Source organism: Gorilla gorilla, chromosome 14 (genome assembly GCF_029281585.2).
Source record: "Gorilla gorilla gorilla isolate KB3781 chromosome 14, NHGRI_mGorGor1-v2.1_pri, whole genome shotgun sequence".
Taxonomy (NCBI): Eukaryota; Metazoa; Chordata; class Mammalia; order Primates; family Hominidae; genus Gorilla; species Gorilla gorilla.
In genome coordinates, this window is record NC_073238.2 from 57,532,876 (window position 1) to 57,559,127 (window position 26,252).

At 39.5% G+C, this 26,252-nt stretch overlaps 1 protein-coding gene and 1 long non-coding RNA gene across 3 annotated transcripts in view; one reads left to right on the forward strand and one right to left on the reverse strand.

Annotated features, from left to right (window-relative positions):
* Positions 1-26,252, forward strand: part of LOC134756983 (uncharacterized) — a 173,830-nt gene that overhangs the window by 85,635 nt on the left and 61,943 nt on the right. The window lies entirely within an intron of this gene.
* Positions 1-26,252, reverse strand: part of ENOX1 (ecto-NOX disulfide-thiol exchanger 1) — a 573,843-nt gene that overhangs the window by 42,209 nt on the left and 505,382 nt on the right. Inside the window, exons 12-13 of one of the 2 annotated variants that reach the window (XM_063697308.1) lie at positions 13,223-13,330; positions 9,182-9,238 (exon numbers count right to left, since the gene is read on the reverse strand). In XM_063697308.1, the coding sequence (XP_063553378.1) occupies positions 9,182-9,238; positions 13,223-13,330 (165 nt within the window). The remainder of the gene's footprint in view (positions 1-9,181; positions 9,239-13,222; positions 13,331-26,252) is intronic. The other variant, XM_063697309.1, reaches the window with a different exon arrangement.

Genomic DNA, 26,252 nt, shown 5'->3' on the forward strand with positions numbered 1-26,252 from the left:
TACACAAAAAAATGGAAAGATATTCCATGCCTATGGATTGGAAGAAGTGATATTGTTAAAAAGGTCAATACTACCCGAAGCAATTTACAGATTCAATGCAATCGCTATCAAGATACCAGTGACATTCTTCATACAAACAGAAAAATACTATGAAGCCACAGTAACCAAAACAGCATGCTACTAGCATAAAAACAAACACATAAGACTGTTTGGAGAACCTAGAAATAAATCCATGCATTTATAGCCAACTGATTTTCAACAAAGGTGTCAAAAACATAGATTGGGGAAAGGACAGTCTTTTCAATAAGTGGTACTAGGAAAACAGTATGCAGAAGAATGAAACTAGACCCCTATCTCTCACCATGTAGGAAATCAAGTCAAAATGGATTAAATACATAAATGTAAGACCAGAAAGTATGAAACTACTAGAAGAAAACATTGGGGAAATGCTCCAGGACACTGGTCTACACAAAGATTTTTTGAGGAAAACCTCAAAAGCACAGGCAGCAGAAGCAAAAATAGACAAATGGAATTACATCAAGCTAAAAAGTATTTGCACAGCAAGGGAAACAATCAACAAACTGAAGAGACAACCTACAGAATGGGAGAAAATATTTGCAAACTCTCCATCTGACAAGTGATTAAGAACCGTAATATAAGGAATTAAAACATAAGGAACTCAATAGCAAAAAGACAAATAATCTGATTAAAAACAGGCAAAATATCTGAATAGACATTTCTTAAAAGAGGACATACAAATGGCCAACAGTTACATGAAAAAAAAAGATGAACATCACTAATCATCAGAGAAATGCAAATCAAAACCACAGTGAGATGTCATCTCACTCAGTTAAAATGGCTTTTATCAAAAAGACAAAAAATAATGGATGGCAGTAAGGATTTGAAGAAAGGGGAACCCTAGTATGCTGTTAGTGGGAATGTAAATTAGTTCAGCTGTTGTAGAAAACAGTATGGAGTTTCTTCAGAAAAGTAAAAATAGAGCTACCATATGATCCGGCAATCCCATTACTGGGTATATATTCAAAAGAAAGAAAATCAATATACCAAAGAGATATATTGATATATTGCAGTACTATTCACAATAGTCAAAAACAAGAATCAACCTAGTGTCCATCGTCAGATGAATGGATAAAGAAACTGTGGTATATATATATATATATACACAATAGAATACTATTTAGCCATACAGAGAATGGAATCCTGTCATTTGCAGCAACGTGAATGAAACTGGAGGTGATTACGTAAAGTGAAATAACCCAGACATAGAAAGTTAAACACCACGTGTTCTCACTCGTATAGGGGAGCTAAAAAAGTGGATCTCATGAAGATAGAGAGTAGATTGGTTGCCAGAGTCCAGGCAGGGTTAGGGTTAGGGATGAAGAGAGGTTGATTATTGGGTACAAGAATACACTTAGATAGGATAGAGTGTGATAGTTCAGTAGGTTGACAAGAGTTAACAGTAATCTATTGTATATTTCAACATAGCTAAAAGAGAAGAATTTCAGTGTTCACAGAATAAAGAAAAGTGTTTAAGGCAAATGATATCCAATTGTCCTGATTTGATCATTATACATTATATGAATATATGAAAATATCACAGGTACCTGAAAATACGTACATCTATTATGCACTGATAAAATACATTTTAAAAACCTATTTAATAACATGGGCAAATGCTCATTATTGATAAAGAAAAATGTAGGTTGTAAAATTGTCCATATGATATGCTATAAATTTGATAAAAATGTATATACATGCACATAAAGATAATGGAAATACAAAGAAGTGGAAACTAATTTGTGAGTGGTGAGATGGCAAATGGTTATCTTTTTATTTTTTCTGCATTTCTACATTTTCCACAAAAAGAAAATGGTACTTAGAGATAACAGTATTTATGCATATTTATATGTATGTATATTGGCTCTATAAAAGTTACCAATCTCCATTCAAAACAATTGCTTTTGCATTTATCTCTGGTAGGATTATCATGAACCTTTCTGGGGGAGGACATTCTGTCTCCAAAATGGATAACTTTTGTTCAGATCTTGGTTTTATCTATACAGGTATCCATGTCCATGTCAGACCATTTCACAAAGCACTGAAATTTGTTTCCTTTGCCTGATTTTCTCTAACCTGGCCTGGAGGAAGAAGGTATTTTCACTTCTCTAAACTCAATCTGTCAGCTTTATTAAACTTGCTAGTCCTGTTACATGCTCCAAATTCACTAATGACCAAGCAGGTACCACCAACTCTGGCCCTGATAAAAAGGACAAACTTCTACCCCAGCCTCCAGCAGTGGAAACATAGTCAGCTGGCACTGAGGTGTCTGGGAAGGAAACTTCTCTGAGCCTTGACTGGATACAAGAACATTCACCATGAGATAGCTTCTGTCTGTTTTTGACAGCAGTTCCCTCTCTAATCCTTCCTTGGAGCTCTGTACATGCTGGGATGGGGGTGTCCTAACAAGGTCCCTTTGCAATCGACCTTTTCAAGGGTGCTGGGTTGGGACATGTGTGGATTTTTTCAGTTGGAACTATGGGTTTCACAGTGAATTGCAGCACATGCAGTTAATTCACAGCAGAAAATGTGGTGAAACAGCTGGAAGAAGGCAGCTGCATAGGGGCAGGGGTTGTAGAGGGAGAGTAGGGTTAGAGGTGGGGAAGGAAACATTGGCAGGAGAAAAGCAATAATGTTACAGGGCTATAACTGGGGGAGAAGAGCAAGTTCTGGGTATGAGCATTTAATATGTGGACAGGGTAATATATTCAATAGGGTAAAGGAAATATTAGTCCACGAAAAATCCACCTTCTTGACTTCAGGCATCTGCAGAGCAAAGGTGACCTCAGACATCTACAGATATGGGCCCATCCCTCTCTAAAGGGAAGACAAAGTGGCTCCTGATTTTCCAGTTGAGCTTTTTTGGAGGCTGTGAAGTTCTCTGTACCACTCATTGTGCCCCACTCCTACTAGACTCTCCTCCCAAGCCTACCATGGAGCCAGTCCTTCCAAAAAAGGTCTCGTCTCCAGAGGATTGCTGGAAAAATACAAGTAAATTACTTCAAGCTCATCATTCCCACTGTGATACTGACCTACAGGCAGAGAATGAGTCCTGATGGAATGAAACAGGACTAGCAGGTTTTGGTAAGTGAAAGGCATGAGGACATGGAGTCAGCTCCATGTGGGGGCAGAAATCACATCTTTATTACTCATCACTGGGTCTCCAAAACCTTGCCCAGTGCCCAGTGTGTCCAAGGCTGGGTAACAGTAATGTCTAACACATGCTGATCACATCAGCACTGCAAAGCAAGGCTCACAGTACCCTATGAGGTAGGTATGGTTATTACCTTAATTTTGGAGGTGAACAAAATGGAAGTGCAGGGGTTCAGTGTATGGCTTAGGGTCACTCAGATTGAAACTGGGCTGCTTCATGTCCAGATCTGTTCTTAACCTCTACACTCTGCTGCCTCCCTCAATGAATGTTTGTGGGTGTACCAAGTAGAAAGTGATGTCAGGCTGTGTGGGGACACAAATGAGGTCTCTGTACAGGTCGAGGGCAGCAAGGAGGAAGGCTGGAAGGAGAAACATATGGAGCAGGATGCAAGAGCTGCAACACCTTTGGTCCCATGCTCGTGTTTGCTGGGCTTAGTCCTGGTGGGTCTGGGCTCATTTTTCTTTTTTTTTTTGAGACAGAGTCTTGCTGTAGCCCAGGCTGGAGTGCAGTGGTGCGATCTCGGCTCACTGCTACCTCTGCCTCGTGGGTCCCGGTTCAAGCAATTCTCCTACCTCAGCCTCCCGAGTAGCTGGGATTTACAGGCATGTGCCACCATGCCCAGCTAATTTTTGTATTTTTAGTAGAGACAGGGTTTCACCATCTTGGCCAGGCTAGTCTTAAACTCCTGACCTCGTGATCCACCCACCTCGGCCTCCCAAAGTGCTGGGATTACAGGTGTGAGCCACCATGCCCGGCCTTATTTTCCTTTTGATAGAGCTGTGGGTTGGGGTGAGGAAGGTGTGAAACCTTATATTTGTCCCTTTCTGCTTTGTCTGCTCCTCTCCCAGTTCAAGATCGGGGCCCCTAAGACCAGGCAGCAAGTTCTGGGAAGAAAGAATGCAGCCTGAGTTGTTTTTTACCTTTAGAAGATACGGTCCCATTCTTTCGTACAGGTTGTCTTTTTCTTTTTTGCCTTGTTTGGTACATCAGTATGTATTCTCTCTCACGCCTCCCTGCCTAAAGGGTGGAAGCTACATTCAGAAACTGAGCAGAGGACTCAGCACATGCAGAGGTTCCCGCACATACATCATTAAAATACATGGTTAACGATAGCCTTCTGCTGTGCTGTACTAAACTTGAAGAATGTTCTTTGCACATATCTCTTCCATACACTCCTAACGTCTTTACTCTGACAGATTTAAAGACAGCTCTGAGGATTTACTTTCTTAAGGAGGTGACGTGAAAAACTGAAAAGTCTTTTTTCTTTTGTGTTTTTGTTTTACTGGTGAATGGGAAGGGTGTTCTGTTTGACAGTGGCAACCTTCAGCATCACCAATTAAACCTCTTTACAAATTGCAAATGATTTCTTTAACCCCAGTGTGGGAGTGTGAATTGAGCAAATAGAGGAATGTGAGGTAGCAACTTTCCTATAACAGAAACAAGGACAGGAGGAGAGAAAATTCATGGAAAGCTTTTAGATCAAATTGTTTTAAACATTGCTGGCTGAAGCTGTCACTGCATTTCATTCCTCCTACCTGATCCTACAGTTCTCCCTCCTCATCCTTCCCCTCCACCAGACACACACATGCAAGGATCATAGGTGGCGATCCTGCTGGGAAGAAGGTCATCAAAAAAGATGCAAGATAAGAACATTATATATATATATATATATTTACAATTTAAGATGTTGATATCTGTTATACATAATTACCAGGGACCAGGTTAGTTATTCAGCAGTCCTAGGAACGTGGAGATAGCTCAGAGACAGAGATGAAAAGAAAATTTATAGGTTTGCTTTCCAAGAAAGAAAATTGGGTCTGAAACAACTGAAATCCTTAAAGAAACTGGAATAAAGGTTAGTTTTAAATTTGGTTACACTTAAATGGTTGACTTGCCTATCTGTTGTTAATATATCCAGTTCCAAATACAAAGAGAAAACAACCAGCAGGCATGAGCGTGAACTGCACCAGTCCTCTTGGAGAACAAGGCCTTTGCAGTTGACGTCAGTTTCTGGCCCTAACAGTTTTAAATCTGCTTTCAGAAAACTTCTCCTGGGCATGCATTCGCAGAAGATCTTGTGATAAGGGGCAAGGGTTGGGCTTTTTAACGGTGTATCTGTTTTGAGACCTCAAGCATGCTGGACAATGTGTTGGTCAGATCCTGGTGGTACACAGTAGAACGTAAAAACAACAGAAAAGTAATACTAACAGACCATGAGCTAGATGAGTCTTGAGACTAAGACAAATGAGGAAATACAAGACTCTACGTATCCTTTAATGGATTCCTTCAGGACGACTAATAGATACTATAAGGGTGCAGCAGCTGCACCAACATTCTGAATGCCAGGCAATTCCAGAAGTTTGAAGCTCCCTGTCAGACTCCACCACACAGCTATTAATATACAGAATCCCCCAGAAACAAATATGAGATGCAACCAAGATTTATGGATATGTTAATTACAGAATTATTTATAATAGCAAAAACAGGAAGTTAAATGCCTGACACACAGGCGTGTGGTTCAATTATTTCACAGCTACATTATACAGCCATTAAAAATCATGTCTTTGAGAAACATTTGGTGACAAGAAAAATATTTATAATACAATGAAAAATCAAAAAGGTACAAAACTGAAGACAAGATGATAGTATTTACTTATTCATTTATTTATGGGCTTTTCCCTCTGGTCATATACATGACTGGAAAAAACTAAAATAAAGCGTTAATGGTGGTTATCTCTGAGTAATGAGATACCAAGATTTTTTTTTCCTTACCCCTATATTCTTTCTGTAATTTGCAAGCTTCAAACATACTTTTGCTTTTTACTTTTATAATAAAACATAGTGGTTTTAAAAAAACAATTGTCAGCTCTCACAAGAACACCCAGCTAAGTTGGCACCAGCCCACTGTATAATTGTTATTAATAAATGATAATGCATGAAATTCCTGCCCCCAGATATAAATAATTATAATGAAAAATAATTTATTTGTCTCAGACAATAGCCTTTGGGCCAGAGGCTTTAAACCTTGTGTTCTGCCTTAAAATTCATCCTGCCAAAAGTCCTGTCTGCTATATTAAATACTTTGTTATTTGTTGAGACAGGGTCTCGCTCTGTCACCTACATTGGAGTGCAGTGGTGTGATCTCGGCTCACTGCAACTTCTGCCTCCTGGGCTCAAGTGATCCTCCTGCTTCAGCCTCCCAAGTAGCTGGTACTACAGGTGTGCCATGTTGCCCAGTCTGGTCTTGAACTACTAGGCTCAAGAGATCCACCCACCTCAGCCTCCCAAAGTGCTGGGAATACAGACATGAACCTCCACACCCAGCCTATATTAAATACTATTGATGCATGAAGAGAGAATTAATACTTGTTGAGTATGTACTCTAGGCTTGGTGTTAATGTACATGGTTTCATTTAACACACAAACGAGGAAGATGAAGTTCAGAAATAATTTGTCTCAGTCACATGGCTACTCAGTGATCAAAGTGGATTCAAACCCTCTCAGTTGGGTTTGAAGGCCTCGTCTCTTTTGACCACCACAAGGCTGGTGGCAACTTCAGATGAGACGTAGACTTCATTTCAGACATTTAAGAATAGATTTGCAAAATATGTTGCCAGTGCTCCTAATGTGAGGGCAAAATAATTGATGATTATTTCTTTTCTTTCACATACCCTAGTGGAGGTACTGGGGAAACTTCCAAAAGGAGACAAAGTTCAGACAGAAAAGAGGGTGAGTAAGTAATCCACCACCTGGGAAACCCCTGATAAAACAGGCAGTGATTGTAAAGATTAGCCCAGCCCTCTGCCTAGGGAGGGAGGTGGCCACCCGCAGTGACTGGCAAGGACTGTCAGGCTCTGTTACTTCACAAATATCTCCCCCACCCCCTAGGTCAAGGTGCTGCTCTTCCTTCCTACTGGGCCAGAACCCCATCTCTCAACAGTCATTGCTTTGAGTTGATAACAAAGCCTACGTCATAGACTCTAGACAGGTATCTTAAAAAAGCTGAAAACTTTCCCGTAGAAGGGACAAAGACCTCGAAGATTATCTCACTTTACTTTTTCCATTGAATAATAAATAACTTTTAAAATTTTTCAAAAAGGGCCTATGGGCTAGATACTGTGTTAGGCCTGTCTATACATGTATCATCTAATTCAATCAGCAGATCAATTTATAATCAAAACATCTTAGCTAGAACCTCACAATTACAAGTACTTCCACATACATTCTCTCATTTGCTTCTCACAATAAGCCTTAAGGAAGGCAAGGTAGGAGTTATCCCCATTTTACAAACTAGGAAATTGAGGCCTACTGCCACTTTGTCTGGCGTATTGGAACAGACAGCAGCTTCCCTGGAAGCCACAGAGGGACTGGCCGTGTGTGGAGTGGATATGAAGGTTTTGGTTGAGAATGTGGCAGCCTTGTGTCCCTGAAAGACAGGGTGCTGAAGAAGGGTTTTAGGGTAAGGATGGGGGTCATGAATATGAGAATGGAAAGATAAACTATGTCTCACAACATTGCCTATGGGGAGCTCTGTATGAATGGCTTCCTCCTTTGGCTTTCTACTTTCTCAATCCTATTCACTCCCCAAAACCAAACCCAAGTCCCACAGATCCAGGAAACCTTTCTTGATTATCTAGCACAAAGAAACCATACGTGTAACACCTTAGGGTTTTCCCAGGCCTTAGCTCATTACAATATTATGACATGCTTTTGAGATAGGCTTTGCCATTCTTTTTACAAGTGAGAAAAAGGAAGCTCAGAGAGGTTAAGTAACTTGTCAGGCTGATACATTTAATAAGCAGCAAAGTCTGGATTTCAAACTACATCACATCATAGCTGCCTCAACTTCCTGTACACTTATCATGTCCTGTATCTTGTCATGTGTTTCTTAATTCCTTAACTCAGTTATAAGTTCCCCAAGGGCAGACAACTAGTCTTATATTTCTTTGTAACCCCCATTTCTGTTCCCCTAGAACTTAGCAGAGCACTATGAGCACATAAGTCCTCAATAAACATCATATGTTAAATATCTGCTGGGTAGGAACAATAATGATTAAGTGGGATTTTTTTGATACTCTGAATATTAGGCTCTCTGTTGTATATAATTAAAACAAGAGTGAACAAGAAATATATAATTTCTCCTAGCTCTAGTGTAATCAGGCATTCATTATCATGTCTAATTCTGTGTTCAGTGAAAAGAACTGCTTAGTAAGCATTTTCTTTGATGAGGATAATCAAATACAGATATCAGAGAGATTTAAAAAAGACAAAATCATCAAACATATGGAGAGGCAATGATCTACATGGTATAATATTCCATCTGAGACTAAAGAACTTTCAAGGCAAAAAGAACACTTGTTTACTTTTTGACAATTGGATATTCAAGGAACACTAAGAGAGGAAGTCACGGTGTAACTGGGATCTTGTACCATCACACATTATTCTCTATCAAGAAGATGGATGCACTGTGCTACTGTTCTGGGTGAGGAACAGAGAAGGAGTACATTTCAAGGGCTATTCTGAGAGAAGGGGTTTTCTCTGAGACCTTTTCAGCATGTCAGTCATTTAGGTACCACCTTCGCTGGCAGGCAAACTTAATGAATATACATGCAATGCGCAACTGATTACCCTGTCGGGTCTCTTTCTATTTCCCTCCCAGTATATCATCAGTTATAGTTTTGGAAATACAAAGAGCTCAAACAGACTCACTGAAATTAGAATTTTTGATGGTGGGGATTAGCTCACATACTTCTAAATTGACATTTGATAAACTAGGCTGACAATAGCAGTGCCTGTCAATCACATTTTCTTGCCAAATCCATATATTAATCTTAAGCTGCTGACAGGCAGAGCTTCTGATTTCCTTTATGTGGTAGATAAAGTGCTACATCCCCATGTGTTCAACCAACATCAAGCAAGAAGAACAAATACCAGGTTTGTGGTACCTACATTTGAATCCTCATGGCTGTGGCCATTGGTCTCGACCAATTCCTTGGTACCTTTTAACTGCAAATTTTAAGGAAAAACAACACAAAACAAAAAAATGAATAAGCAAGCAAATCTCTTAAGTATATCATCTTGTTAACTGATTTATCTGAGGTTGCATTTTATAAAACTTCCAATGAGGTAAAACAGATGGAGCACATATTTCTAATGAGCCTTATTGGAGCCAGTTTGAGACCAATATTTTATGAAGTTTGATGCCTGGCAAAAGAATAAATGGGTCTTGGTCATTATTTTTTAAATAATAAGATTAGAAAGAAGTTCCATAGGCATAAAATGTATAAAATTGGTTCTTAAGAATAATAAATGATTTCATTTCCTAGTTGGATTGCTATTAATTTAAACCCTGCAGTATTTGCAAGTTGCCACCAGCAAAATGATGTTATATTAACGATTATTCGTGAATGATGCATTTTCAGCTGCTTTTAACATGCTACTGTGCTACTAGACAGGTCCTCCTTGAGAATATATTTGAATGACTGACATCTCTGGAGGACTAAAGACGGTTGCTTCTTTGGTAGAGAAAGAGTTTGGATGACATCTCCTTGGCCGCTGAGGCATTAGAAGAAATGATATTTCTCTAATGAGATTTTTAGCAGTGAACATGTGAAAACATTTCTCTTTCTCAGAGGCTTAGGAGTAATCGGTTATAAGGAGGTTTCAGGAAACCTTTAATTGTCATTTTATCCTATCCTGACGCAAAACAGACATTTAGAATCAGACGGCAAAGGAAGAGGGTGAGCTGGCTTGCAACTGTTTTGCCAGTATTTTTTCCTGACTTAGGAAAGCAGCATCTCCTCCATTATCTTTTTTATACCTAATACAAAGTATTCATGGTAGGAAAAAATACTTAAGATCTGAAAGAAAATCAATGCACATATACCACCAATGTGTTTGATTCATAACATTGGTTCCTTCTGGCTACTTGTGCATATTAAAATGAAAGCTTCTTTAGTTTTTTAAGGCCAGTCTTAAACTCCCAGCAAAAAAAAGCCCTACCCACTCCATGCCAAAGAAGGGGTTTTGCCAAAGGAATGGTAACATGAAGAAATTGAGGATCGGGTAGTTGATTATGGACCAAAGGCTCTTTGGCTCATTTCCATATCACTCCCACTTAAGAAAAAAGTCTGCCCACTGTTCTCTAGGGCAACATCATTGATGGTTCTACACACGACAGACACAGGGGAGCATGGGCGATGTATGGCATATATGACAAGGCAGAGGTGTGCCACAGTGATAGGAATACTGTCTATTATCACAGGACACAAAAGGACTTTTAAAAATCCCCTCACTCTTTTCCTAGCTGAGGGTTTCTTATTGTAGGTATCCCTCATCTTCATCAACCCCTCTGCTCATCCCACCTTAGGTCCTGTAGCTTGTGCTCCCATGAGTTCGAGTGGGGTTAGCTCAGAAGGTCTTGTTCTTTTTCAGCAGAAGTAAAGGACTATTTTGTGAATGTCTGTTCCACCTTTACGTGTTTACCAACATAAATGTGCCAGTTGCTCTCCTCTCTTTTAAATAAACTCCATTCTTCCCATTCCATGATGTCTTCTAACTCTGCTCTCGCTTTTTCTGCTCCTGTTTATTCTCCCCTCACTGCCTGTCTCCTGGCATTGTTCACTCCGCTGTGCTCCATTGCCAGAACCACGGAGGAAACCCCTCCCCGCTGCAGCCCACCCCTCTCCTTCCTCGAGCTGCAGCTCCAGGACAGCTGCTGCTTTGTTCTTCTCTCTGCTCCCTGTTCTTCTCTCCTTTAGCTGCTACTCTCCCCCAGGTAGGGCTGAACATCCTGTCTGATGAAACTGAGGTTTCTGAACAAGCTCCAGAGGTAGGAAGCTATCCTCATTGTAAAGGAGATGAAAGGCAGGAGTCAGTGGGGCCTGGAGGGACCTAGAAAAGCTGCATCTTCGCAAATGGGAAGACCTTCCCTGGAGGGGCTGGGGCCTGAGGGTGGGAAAGGTCTGCCCTCAGGACCTATCCTTTCTTGTCAGGATTCCCAGCACGGGGCAATCCTGTGAATAGCAGCATTCCAAATCTGCAGAGCAGGGTGTATCTTTCCCTGCATGTGTCCATTTGTTTAGGCCACATCTATGTGGGCACTGAAACTGTTTACGCATGGAGTTACTCTACACAAATCCAAAGAAAGCCTCAAAGGCAGTGGTCAGTGGAGGTGAGAGGTGTCATCAGTGCACATCTGTGTGTGGGTACAGGGACATGGAAAGAAACCTGTACCCTGCATGGCCCCTTTTGCAAGAACCACCAAGGGGTAGCAGGTGAGGGGCTCTTGGACAAACAGCTTGGTAATGGCACCAGCACCCAAAAACATTTGGTGTCAGGCTTAAAGATTCTTGGTATCTGTGCTTGGAAAGAGCTATCCCATTGAAATTAATATTGCAGATTTAAAATTCTTCCTTCTCAATTGTATTTTCTAGGTCTTTAATGATTTTAGCTGTTTCGAATCTTCTTCACATTCTCTTTAAAATAATGGAGAGTGAAGTGTGATGTTTCACCCATAATTGTGTGTACTCTGCTCTTTAAAAATGCATGCCATAACAAGATATATCAATACTTTCAGCAAAACTCAGAATCTATTTTTATGACTAGGGTTTGGACTTCAAAATAAAGGATTTGAGTCATTTAGAGAAAAGAGAAATTCACCCCTCCCCACTCCAGTCAAAGCTATCTAAAAGAAAAAAATCGGGGTGAGAGAGCAGAAAACAACAAAAGCTCAGAGCTATATCTGGTTGATTTGGAGCAAATTTGGACCAACTCAGTTCCACTTTGCTGGGAGTCTTTTCATAATATAACAGTGGAAAGCACAGTGATTTCAGGTCTCCTCAACTGCAGGTCATTGTGAATTCAGTCAACTAGATTTTTCATTTCAATCTACTATATCTGAAATCATACAGAGTCAGCCTCAGTACAAGTTATTGAATCTATATTCATCATATAAAGATAATTATTAGTTTTATAAAGCATTTTCTTCCAAAGCTATAAAGGTTTATAAACTAATATCTGTACTTTTCTCTCACAAATCACTCATACCTTTGGGAGAAAATAACTAAAAAGATATTTTCTGGACCCCAAACCATTAAAAAAAATCACTCATAAAGTGACACAGAGCTGACTTTATATTTTCTCAAATGTCACCTTTGAAGTTATGTATACAGTGTAAGGTTATTTATACAATATAAAACCATAATGTGTATGAAAAATTTAAAACAATCTGCATTTGATTACTCACAGAGGGTTGGGGTAACTGTATGCAACTTTTTCCTTCAAATTACCATTCATACATTGTTGGCAGCAAGTGAAGGCCAGAAATAGGAAGGCATTTCAAGAGCTCTCCTGGCTCCTCTCATGTAGATAGTGGGCTTAGATTTCACTCTGCTGCCTGCCGAGTGTTCCATCTTACCCTGCTGTAAGACAATACTTTCCAATCCACTTATCAATGTCAGGCCACACTTTTGTATCAAAGAAAGCCAGAATGAAATGATCAGGTTTACAAACTTCATATAAAAGGTCTGTTGCTCACCATGGTTAGATAAGTGCCCTGATGCACAGGGAAGATATTTTTTAAATGTTGCTATGAATCAGTCCTTGTTCATGTGTCTGCAGGAGTCTCATGGGTTATGCTGAACTCATTTTCCTCACTGTTAGACTTAAGAGGAAACCAGCTGCTTACTTTGAAACATACCTCATTGCCAGTATTTTGAAACTTTATCGAAATTTGGTTGTCTTCTGGAAGAAACTTTCACACAACACTGGCAGGCTTGGGCAATCTAAACAAGTACAGGAGTGAGGATAGCGATGCTGGGAATGAGGTTATAAATTCCGCATAGCAAAGCTGCTAGGAAGTTTGACAGGGTTCAGACTAATTGTACTGCAGATTACTTTCAGTAAATGTTTGCACGGGTGACGCACGAGGGAGGTATGCAATGGGGTGTTTGGACTGATTCGTAAATCAGAGCTGTTTCATTCACTTACTTGTTCCTGCAGGACTTTTAGTAATGCTTGTGTATGGGACTGCTCTTCCTTTGCTTGTTCCAATTCTGACTTTTTGTTGTTTAACTCCTCCTGGATGGTTAGCAATTGCTGTGAAATTAAAGGATATTTAGCATAAGCAGGATTGAAGGCCAGGTGATTTAAAAATATCCACAATACCCATTCAAAATTATGAGTAGAAGATGTTTACAAGTCTTGAAGCTTAATTCAGACCTCAGTTGACCTTGTGTGTTTTCCGCCCTAAGTATCAAGGGCATTGCAGTTTTGACACACTTTAGGTTGTTTGTGATACTGATGCACAAAACTTGTTTTCATATTTGTGAAGGCATCATTATATTCCTTTGAGCAGATGCCTATTTGTAAAACGATATAGGATAGTGCTAATACATTATATTCACAGATGAAAAAATTATAATATAGTCAACTTGTCCAATGTTGCTTCATTTCACATATTACAGTAAAGCTAGCTTTACAGTAACTCTATAAACCTACTTTGCCAAGTGGCTGGGACCACAAAAGATCCTTTTACTTTCTCTGTTATGATAGTGATGTTTTATTAGATCAGTAGGACTGAAGTCCAAACTGCAATCAATATATCAGCTGAGAAAACTGCTGATATAAACTGTCAAAACATCAAGCTATGGCCTACACTGCTATTTTTAAGCAGGGCCACTGTATGGATTTTTGTAAGCCCTGAGCTTCCCTTGCCCTATCAACTGTAACTCATGTGAAGGCTTTCCTTGTCTGCCAAAAGCACAGAGCTGCGCAGTGCGAATTCTTTGGGACATGGTGATATGTTAATATATACATAGGCTGGAGAATACATTCAAGAGCTGCAAAAAGGCCCTGGAAACAGCTCTGACTATTCAGAGCTTCTTGACAACAAAGGACTGGTTCGAAAAGACAGAGTGCATTTCTTCTGCTACTGTACATAACAACTGCTGTACTAATGATCTGGAAATGTTAGTGGATTCCTGCCATGAAGAGACCTGTCTCCAATAGCCAGGCTACTTCTCCAGGGCCTTGATAAGCTGGCTGCAGAGCTGCCTGGCCAGTTCCTAACCATCAAAGCCTGGAGAAACACTGGCACTGGATTTCTCAGGCTTAAACCTACCAACTGGAAGGATTAAATTAAATCTCCAAAACTACTGGTTTGGGGGGATTTTGCAGGGTAGGAAGTACTCAGAAAAACACACTGTGCTTTCCCTGGGGCTTGCTTGTTCTGCTAACTACTGTGGCACTGGGTATAAATGCAAGAACCTACTTTGGTCCTGTAGCATAAACAGTGATTTCTTGCAATTTTCTAAAAGCTCAGTGTGTCCTATTTCACCACCTGCCCATGGAATAATCAATCACATGTGAGGTAATGTACACATTCCACATGTGCTCACTTAACAATTTGTGGGATTTAATTGTGCATCACTGATTAAAGTACAGAAACCAAGGAGCCCATTTTGCACTTTGGCACAGTGACAAGCACCTACATTGTGTCCAGATCGTGGGGAATGGCTCTGTTCCTTCATTCACATTCCTGACTGGCCCTAGAACAGTTCCAAAGGGAACTGGTGCCCTGACTTGGGTAATGCCGAGTGAATTTTACTTCATGAGACGATTTCAAATCCAATCCTTAAACCTCTTTTGAAAAATGAGCCAAATGACAGATAGGAAGTTGTCTTCAAAGGTAGGTAGCTCATGTTTGCTTATTGCAGCACTTGAGGTGGCAAAACCAAAAATAACTGATGTCCAGAAGAAGGGAGGTGGACATTAATAATGGTGTATCTGTATCATACACTATGCAGCCATTTAAGATGAAGTTGCACAAATGTCTTCTAATGACACAGAAGAAGCTCAAAAAGCACTGCTCAGCAAAAAATACATTCAGGTTACAAAATTTAACTTTGCAGCATATTCATAGGAAAGGATCTAGATGCTGTCTCTGGGTGGGTGGGTTCATGTATCTTTCTTTTTTGCTTGTCAGTTTTCTGGTATATCTGTAACACATACTGCTTTAGTAATGAGAAAAAATCAAATGAATTTAAGATCGGGGAAGAACAAAGAGAGGAATACTACTTGGACACCTCTCTCAGCTATTACCAATACTGTGAATAAATAAGAAGGAGAAGTGCATTGGAGTCTTCATTTCATCCACACACTTACAACTCTTCCTTCTATTAAAACACACACACACACACACAAGCGTGTGTGTGCATATACACCCCTTTCTCTTGACCACTCTTCTTCTTTTAGCCTCCCTCTTATCTCATCCATTCTTGGATTCACACTTTTTAAATGAAATGTCTTCCCTCTCATCAGTGCTTCCTTTTCTTCTTATGTGTCAATGATGTAGTGTCTAGATTTTTATTTCAATGTGTTTTTCCAAAACATATATTGTCATTGTTTTGTGTGTATTTTTATGTGATATTATGTTTCTTATTGTTTGCTATGTTTTAAATTAGCATTATGTTTTTAAGATCCATCCATGTTACTATTTCTTTGTTAATGAATTTATTAAAAAATCTAATAGATTTTCCCCTTTTATTCCCAAAATGTGCTATACATAAGGAAACTTTGAAATTCCCTTGAGATTTTACTGAGCTTGATTTATTATTATTTTTTATTATACTTTAAGTTCTGGGATATATGTGCAGAACGTGTAGGTTTGTTACATAGGTATACACGTTACTATTTTATGTATCTAATCCATACTTCTGATGGGGTACATCCACCCCATTTTACCCAACCCACTCTCACAGTGAAGGCCATTCAGATTACCCCAATTCTTCCCACTGTATACAAGCCTGCAATGGAATATGCTAGTGCAAGTTCCCTTATGGCCCTGTGGGAGGATTTCCCTGGGATGCATATCCAGTGGTGGAACTCTTAGGTAAAAGAGTGAATTTGGCAAAGCTGCTCTCTGGGATGGTTATGCCAGTCTACCTGCCTGTCAGTGGTGTGTAAGAGCTGCTGTGCTCTACTGAATAATAACACTAAAAGCATTGTTCGGCTTTCTAATTGTTGCCAGTTTAATAGAACACCAAGATTCTTCATCTTTGAAAAATTTTGTACTTCTTTGATTCCCTGTGATTTTAAGCATCTTATATACTTGCTAGCTATAGGGGTTTATTTATAATTTTTAAAATAGTCAAGAGCAGTGGTTCTTAATTCTGACTCTCCATTAACATTATCTGGGAAGATTTTCAAAAAAATACTTATTTCTGGGCCTGACAGAAGACCAATCAACTCAGAATATTGAGAGGTGGGACCCAGGCACTGACCATTTTTAAAACACCTTCACAGGTAATTATTCTAATGTGTAACTGGGGATGAAAACCACTGTATCCTGAAATGCTTATTTAATCTTGCTTATTTAATCTTCAGTCTACTATAATGTGACTTTAATCCCTAGTACTCTACTCAAACTGTTCTCACTACAGTCACCAGTGCCTTGCTAATTTTCAACTAGTATTCCAGGTTCTTTTCTTCTCACTACACGCTCTCTCCAGGGGATCCTATTCACGCCCATGGCTTTAACTACACATCACATGTGCCGGTGCTTTACAACACTGCCTTTACAGCCTCTGCCTCTTTCTTACCACCTACCAGGCCCTTCACTTCCTGTGTTTACAACTGTGCCCATTAGCACACCTACCCTTCCCACCCCAACCAGTCTAAACGTCTTCCCCTGGTATCCAGAGTTAAAACCTTGAAGTCAGCGCTGGCCCTTTCATCACCTTCACAACCTCTTTGCCGGTTCCTTGACCTTTTCTCCATCCCATCCTTGCTGTCACAGTAAAGGCTACCATCGCCTCTCCTCTAGGTTCTTCCTGTTCCCCCTGCCATTTACCCGACACTCCTGAGAGAGTTGACTTCCCATGAATTAAAGCCCTCCCATGATTAAAAGTACTGTTAATTCTCTAACCCCTATAGATAAAATCTAAACCAATAACTCATCCTTCCCCAGACATGCCAGCTGCTTCCATGACTTATGACAAGTTTACCACTCAGAATTCTGCCTGGCTGATTCCTACTCATTCTTTAAGCACCACCTCAAATGTTGCTTTTGGCCCAAGATCAACTCAGATGATGCCTTTGTAAAATTGAAAAGAGCCCCATCCTCTCTAGGTAGAGACAATCCCTCACCAGGCATATGGTTGGGCACTGGCTTTGAGGCTTGATTTCATTCCCACTTACCCCTTTGGCCTGCTGCTCTTGTCCAGGGCAGAACCTACACTATGAAATGCGGTAGCCTTGGGTTCTTGCTCCAAAAAAATATTCTCTAATCACTGAAGCAAAGTTAGTTCATCTATCTTCTTGCTCCCAAAGCACTTAATTCAGTATACCACATTTCATATCTGTCTTCCCAACCAGACTACATTCACCAATATTAAGGTCAATGATTAGGTTACCTCTAATATATAATAGCTGCTGAATGAATAAATGAATAAATGAAGGGATAAATGAATGTTTGCTCTTGTTTCCCCACTTCTATGGGATTAAACCATGATCCAACAACAAACAATAAAAAACCCACCAAAACAACAACAAAAACAACCCCCCAAAAAACTACCTGAGGAATGATAAACTACTAATGTATTGTTCTAAACATATGGATACATAAAACTTTTTGAGGAAAACAGCAGTTTCATTTAAGACATTTTGATTCATTACCTGGCAGTTCCAGATATCCTTTTTAATCTGAAAAGAAATATTTCTCAACAGGCTAAGGAAATCCAATCAATGAATTTATAATTACATAACTTATTCTTCAAGTTTCACCACAATAAGAACAAAATCACCACTATCAGAGAAATAAAATCACTCCTAGACTGTTTTCTGCATTCTACAAAGTTAATGTGCTCTTTTGTTTTCAAGGTATAAACTCATAATCTAATATTTATATATTCAAAACAATGGTGATTCAAAACTGCCACTGTTCATGTGACTAGAGGTCCTATAAAAACGGAGGTAGTTCACAACTAGATGATTTAAGTCAGCCTTTCTGGTCTTTTTCACTTGAAATTTATGAGTCTCTATAATATTCTTTCCAGTTTGAATTTTTAAGTACTAAAGTGCCTCAATTATAGAAGTTCATAAGCAGCTAGAACTTAATCAGAAGAGTCTCTTGGTTGGATTGGCTGATGGCAGCATAATTTTAACATTTGAGAGTGTGGCATTAAACAGATGCACTATTACATTCTTTGGTGGTTACAATGGAGTGTGTTCCAATTAGACAATTATCCATATGCCAATCAAGTGGAAACACTTGGGCAGACCATAAGCAGGTAAATAAATGCTGTACCTGACACATCTTGATATTTCCAGGCCACTGATTTAATGGGATCATTTGTAATGCTCTTTGGGGATGCAGACTTCAGCATGTAATGGGTCTTTCTTTCTGACAAATTCAAAGAGCATTACAAATGTTATTTGGAGCCCTAGAATAAGTGAGGTCACATTTCCATTTTTACAGATGGGAGAATCATGGGCACATAGAGATTAAGTCATGTATCCAAGGTCATGCTGTCTGGGAGAGACCTACCACTTGCACAACTCAATTTTCCTACCTCAACCCGTGGTTTCTATCCTGGCAATCACACTGCACTGTGAATTTGGAATGGAAATCAGAACATGCCATACTTAAAAATCCTCCCAGCAACGACTTCTATCTAAACATTCATCATTTCCACTTAGGAGCCAGGCTTGTTAGAGACATGCTTTTGTGTATACTTCTGTGAGCGGTGTGGCAAATTTGACGTCCCTTTAAGAACAACAACCCCCTCCTTGTCTTTTTTCTTAAATTGTATAATTTTGTTACCAAGGTGAAGTTTTTATATAGTTAACAGACTATGTAAGTTTGGTTCCATGAAAGTCATAGATGACAGTGCAAATACCCTATGTGAAATATATCAGCCACATCTTGTTGTAAGCTGAAATTCACAGGATTGTGATTAATTCAGGAATCTTTGGCAGGATAGTGTGGGGTTAGGAGAACTTCTGTGGGATGGAGGAGTAAGTACCCTTTCTAAATTTAGGTTGGTGGTGGGTCAGGTAAACTAACACAACGTAGATAGATATAGACAGTGACTGACACCAACACACACACACAGACACACACACACAATTTATTTTCTTCTTCTGTTTCAGGATTTCCCCAGTGCTTGGCTCTTTGTTTAGTTCTAAAACAATCTGCTAATATTTATTCATTCATTCCTTTAGTCAAACTGAGCTCCTGCTGTGTGCATGGTACTGGGCTGGGCAATGTGAAAGATACAGAGGAAACAACAGTAAACAGCCTCTCCTCTAGATGCTGGGTCACAAAGATTCTTACATGTACATGATAACTAAGTCAGGACAATACAAAGTACTCTTATAATGGCTATAACTAGTATGGTTTCCATAGGAATCCAGGAGATTTCTGGGGATCAGTTTAGGGGTCAGGAGAATGAGCTCAGGGGATCCATCTTGAATCATAACTTGTTCCACTTATTGGAAATGAGCCACTGAATATTCACGGTAATCTGGAAATATTTGAACCCACAGAATGTTATCAATTTAAATTCAATGTGTTTTTTACTCTTTTGGTTCAGTTTTAATAACTGTTGTTCCATCTCTGTAACTTTGCTATAAATCAGATGTCCTACTCAGTGGGATAATCCTTTAAGGCTAGTAGAGTATCACCTAAGGAAATGAGCCCCAGAGGTTTCCAAAGGGAATTCTCACCAAAGGCGATGGTGGGTGTGACTGTGTCTGATGGTCTCATCCCAGCAGTCCTTTTAACATTTGCTCCACGTGGTGATAGCCATGAGTGTCCTGCCCCATCCTGCCTCTGTACCCTATTGCCAACCTGATTTTTCCCAGTATTTTGGCCTGCAATCTGAACTCCACCTGTGACCAGCTCTGCCAGATCCTTGTCCTACTGTAGAGCTTGAGATGGAAGTATACACCCCTTAATCCCCTTTCTCTTGGTGGGATCCTGTTACATCCCACCGCCCCACAGCTCACTGTGTCTTCAGGTCTCCCCAGGACTCTCCAGACCATCCACTGCTCCATCAAGTTTTGGTTCTCACTGACTTCAGAACTCTTTAGGAATGTCAGCCTTAGGTCCCGCTGATGAGGTCTACCTATGCTTGTTTTCCATCTGACACTGAATCCTGAGCTAATCCCTGATTGTTAGAGAAAGTTTGAGATTTAAAAAGTCAAGTGAACATTATCACAACCTAAGAGCAAGGCTTTGCCTAAAGGCAAACACATCTAACAGGATTTCTGACCAAGGAGAGAACCTGTCTCCGGGGAAGGACAATCATTTGCCACCTGGTATCTACAATGCTCTTTTCTCCTTGGGAAAAAAAGAATTGAACTAGCTTGAATTTTCTTGTTACATGGGCTTGTAAGACTACTCAAGATCTATTCTAGTTTAAAACGTCATCTGCTTCCACCTGGGGATGAAACTGCACTCAATTTACACTAAGGTATGAGGGTATCCAAGCCTATGGCCAGTGTATTAACCCTGGTGCCCCCATCTCTGCCTCAGGCATGGTGACCCCTGGGGGAGAAACATCTCTTGGAGAGAACTCCACCATTCAGACGACTGATAACAGGAATGCTGGATCATAGAAATGAAATTGTGTTCAGCGCCTAATATCCTATTACACTAGGCTATACATATTTAATTCCTTGGGTCTTTCCTCATAAATGAATTCCTCTAGGCCTTTAATCTCATCAATATCTTTTCTGATATTGAATTTTAAATGCCATTCTCATTGCTAGGCAGAAAGGCAATCTCTCATTCATGACGAGATCAGGCTTCATTTATAGCTGAGAGATGGTGGGAGCATGGCCCTGTTCCCTGACCCTGCTGTTAAGATCCTAATGTCAGCCAGACTGCACAGCCGAGGTGCAGGCCTGCCTGGGTTGATCTCTGAGAGGTCAAGATAATGAACCCTGGGGTCATGCCTATCATTACTCTGTGAGCCTGGGACAGCTATGGAGAGGAGTGAGAAAGCTCAAGTAAGTGTTTCCAGGGGTCTGGCTTCTCATGGGGGTGCCTGAGGCATGAAGGACCCTGCTGCACCCTGACCTGGCAAGGATTCCTGTGGACCGAGTAAGGCATGAGCTGAAGGATGCACACTGTGTGCGTACATCTGAGCAATGTCTCCCAGGGCAAGGGTGAAAGGAGGGCACAGGCTGTGTGTTCGCTAGGGGAAAAGAGGGCATGGAGGAACTCCAGAGAACAAGGACTTAGAGCTGAAATGTTTCCAGGTTCCTCAGGGCTGGCCTGGAATGCGGTGGGATTTCCTCTGCTGCAGAGAAAAGGAAAAAAAAAAAATCCAAGAATCTTTGAGCCATGAAAAATTTCCAAAGGGAGGAGTCAGTTTTTTTAGGACCTCAGGAGGCACAGAGAGGTTGAGAAAACACAGGAAGCCATCTGAGATGCAGATTTGAGGGCCTAAGTCTGCAGCAAGTGGCGGGGCACCAAGGACGGGGCCTGGGCTACCTGCCTTGGTGTAGGAGTTAAGCAGGTACAATTGTACAAAATGTAAAAACAATAATAAAACTAAAGGTGTATCCATCTATCATCACTATGTACCAGCAATTCTAAGCAAAATCATTGATAAAACTCTCCTTCCTCATAACAATCTTTTGCTGATCTAAATTCTAATGGTTGCCATTACTGTTAAGATTTAATAATATGTATGTAATCTTCAAGTTAGCATATTCTGTTGCTTGCCCTTTAACAAACTTTTTATGTGGCAACTGATTTGGAAAATTTCTAGCTTTATACAGTCTGCCCCAGCTCTCTCTCACACATGACTTAGCTGCACACATTTGTTCTGATTTGAGCTTGCTTTGGATACAGTGTCTCCAGCCTCCTGTAGCACTACATATATTCTGCATTTCTATACTAGATTCAAAATAAACAATGACAGCACAGTTTTGCAAAGACGATGAACTAGAACTTGAGCTACTTCCATTCATCCCACAGGACCACTCTGAGAATTTTTATGTTTAAAATTTAAAACAATGAAACATTTTTAGTTGGCAAGTGAAAATTTTAGTTCATATGTGAAATATGTTTACGTTTCAGTATTTTTAAAATTGAAAATTTTCTTTATAGATTGCTTGCTTTAAAACTAAAAGACAAATCAAGAAAATGTTACATCAGAAACACAATACTTGCCTAAATTGTGCCCTTTGCATTTGGCTTTATTAATACTTATGATTTACCGGACAATTATTTATATACAGCAATATGTTAACTATAATCAAGAATCAAAGTTCAAACTGTTAGGTAAAGTAAAGAAAACTATTGAATAGATAGTTGCAATTTTTTCCTTTTATCACACTATTTTATTTTCTTACTTGCATAAATATACATGAAGTTCAAAAGAAAAAAATTTTAGTCTGCATTTCTTTCTTGGCCATTATTATTCATTCCATTTTATGATAATTAATGAAAATAATGTTGTCTAAATTTAGAGGAGGAAATATTTAAAAAAGGATCCTCTGAGTGTTAAATTTCACTAGGTTAAATTTCTCAGGCAGCCAGTGCCTGAGACGGGGAGAGTCATGACCTTGGCCTGTTGGGCTAGGGGCTGGGGAGAACTGTTTCATCAGACAAGATTTTAGAGACCATTTCCTTTGCTTGAATGTGCCCCTGGGAGAGACTGGTGTGAAAGACAGATGCTTCGTGGCATTCCCATAATCCACTGGAGTTATTAATCATGATATACTATATCCCAATATGGCAACATTATTCTGAAAAGAAATATAGTCAAGGACTGGCAAAAAGGCAAAAATGAAGCTGCATGTCGGCATTTCAAAGGCTAGCGTGATTAGCTCCATTATCAGCTTGCTGTGCAAGCTTGAACAAGCTACTGCTCTGGTCTCCTCTTTCCCCCAAGCCTTCTATCCTTACAACTGCTGCATGAGGAATTATTTATCATTCACAAAGCAAGATATCAATGAATTTCTTGACTACAGAACACAGTAAAGGTAGATGTAAAAGTGGTTTGGAAGGCTCTAAAATCTATTTTCTCTTCTACAGATGATTTTCTTAACACTGTAATTTGCAGGGTCATCTCAGGTTCCCGTTTTTCACTTTCTTCACATGTTAAATAAATATAAGAATACTTACCAGTGGGATATTGTATGACTAAAGAACATGTGTTAAGTATGTGATGCTCCTTGAATGGCAAAAGGTGCCCGCTGAGTTAAATGAAAGTGCTGTCATTATCCTCTTTGCAAAAATGGAAACACTAAGACCCACGAGGTGAAGTGACATTTAAGTCATATGAGTGGGCAGTACTGGGGATTAATATTCAGAGAGAAAGGTCGGTTGTTCAGCCCCAGCCTAGCCATGCTGGGTGCCCTCCTTCAGCCCATGCTTAAAACATAGGCCAGCCAACTTGAATTAACACCATTCATGCAATTCACAAGAGAAGGTGTCAAATACCTTGCTGAAGTAGGAACACGTATCAGTGATATTCTCTCCCTTGCCTTTGCTGGCAGTTCTTCTGCAAATGGTAATCCAATTTGCTTGGATTTATTTATTCTTATCACTTTTGTTTTTTGCAATTATGTGAAGTGGTCATCACCCAACCTCTGGGCACGTGTACAGTTGTTAATGTAGAAATTTAAAATATTAACATGCTTTCCAGCCAGGTTGGCCCATTTACTTCAATCAAATGAGAACTTGATTGAACAGCTGGGTCTTGCACTATGCCCTGAAGGCCAACAGAAATTTGTTCTTTCTTTACAGATTTTATAACCTAGTCATGATCAGAGATTACAGCTAGAAAAACCCCTATGGGTGACTTGTAGCCAAAGACCTGTGGCCCTCTTTGGAGGTACCTTTTGCAAGCGATCTGGGCCTCATTCAGTTTAACCACTGGAGAACCTAACAATAACTTGTTTTAGCATCATTAACAACAGATATTACCATCATCACTAGTCTCTTTGGTTGCAGGTTTAGGAAAGAAGCTTTTGCCTTAATCATTATGGAATAAGAATATGTGTTGGAGTCCAGAGAGCTTTTAGTTGAATCTTAATGGTGAGAGTTGCAATGATCTAGCCTGTTTTGCAGATCAGTGAAGAGAGAAAATACAGCTGAAGGTCTGATCCATCAGCCATAGATGTCTGACTAAGGATGGAAAACTTTATTATGGATTTAGAAGGTCTGTATCACCTATATTACTTAACTCCTGATAATTGTAGAACTTTAGTGACGTTAATCCAATGATTACAATATTCCCAATTTTTCTTTGTTAATACAAGTAAACATTTTTACAACTAAGAGAATCACACATTTAGGAGCAGGGTAAAGAGAGAAGAATAGCTCTGAACTTAGCACATTTAATCTTTAGGTGGCTCTGGAACAAGATATGTAAATAAATGGGCACATTCATCAATCACTAAGGGAAGTGAGAGGGAGAGGAAGTTTGCTCCTTCCCCCAAAGTTTCCAAGTTATTTAAACACATTTAGGCTGGTCTGGAACCCAACATTTTAGGAATGTCAGAGTAACTAGAACCTTTGGAGGTCTCCAAGTTTCACCTATTCCCTACTCCAGGGTCAAGCCCTGGATAAACTGGTGAGGGCTGCATTAGACAGGAACAGTTTCCCCATAGGCTTTCAACCACCTGTAGCAACTACTGAACCTCTGAACTATCTCAGATTTGCCCTGTCTTTGAACTTCAGACTCTCTGTAAGGAAAAATAATAATAATAGCAGCAGCAGCAGCAGCAGCAGCAGAAAACCTCAACAAATACTGCCATTGTGAAATGTGCCACATATTCTTAATACCTGCTGCTGAAATCTATCTGGCAAAATACAATACAGCACCACCATCTTGCATAGACTCCAAAGTGTAGAAAATTATCATCTTAAACCAATCTCCTCTGCTTCAGAAACATTAAATATAGAAAGCATTAAAGAAATGAGCCGAGTTAGACTCTTTGCAATAAATGGTGTCAGCATGGCCATGAATGATAACAGCAAAAAAGGCTTCCAAGATATGAAAATTAAGAGAAATTGGAGCCCCAGCTTCACACTTATTATTAATAGCCACATGACTGTGATGAAGTGCTCCTCTAGCTTTAGCAATCCCCCTACTCTCAGTTGGCAATTGCATACATTTTAACATTGCATGTGATGTTTACCCGTGAAAATTTCCAATCACAAGTTTTGCTGAAGTCATCTGAAAGTCCAGCTGCTCACAGTGGTGGCACAAAAAAGATGATCATTTGTGATATATGGGTATTTAAGTTTTCACTGTAGAAATACAGGAGGGATAACACCAAGGTTAGTGTTGATGACTTTTCAAAAGGGAAGAATAGGGAGACCACGTTTTTAGGGTCTGCTAGTAGACTTTATGTAGCAATCTTTTTCTGCTTCCAGGGACAATTTGAAAATGTAAATCGTGATACAAAGCAAGTGACATAAATCAGTTGCATTCTAGTCCAAGTGATTATATGAGGATTGAGAGAGATTATATTGGGATTAATCTGGGAAGGTTAAAAAAATCACATTTTGTCACTGAGGTTGCTGGGGATAACCTTTAACAGGATAAGAAAGTTCCTTTCTATTCCAAGTTGTTAAAACCTTCATTTTTCTTTGGTTGTTTTAGCTTAAAATCATGAATGGATATTTGGTGGCCATCAAAATGATTGTATTATTCTGGTTTTGCCTGTTAATGAGATATATTACATTGATAGATTTTTCAAATGTTGAACTAACCTTGCACTCCTAGAATAAATCCAATTTGGTGATTTATAAAATACCAGATTAATTTTGCTTTTCTAAAGGAATTATAAATCTTTGTTTATAACTGAGCCTGGCCTATAATTTTTTGATTTTAACTTTTAACTGTCCTTGTTTTATTTTAGTATTAAGTATACTAGCCTTATGAATTAGTTGGAAAGTGTGTCTTCTTTTTGTGTTCTCTGAATGAGTTAGTTAAAGATTGGTATTCTCTTTTTCTTTTCTTTTTTTTTTTGAGACAGGGTCTTGCTCTGT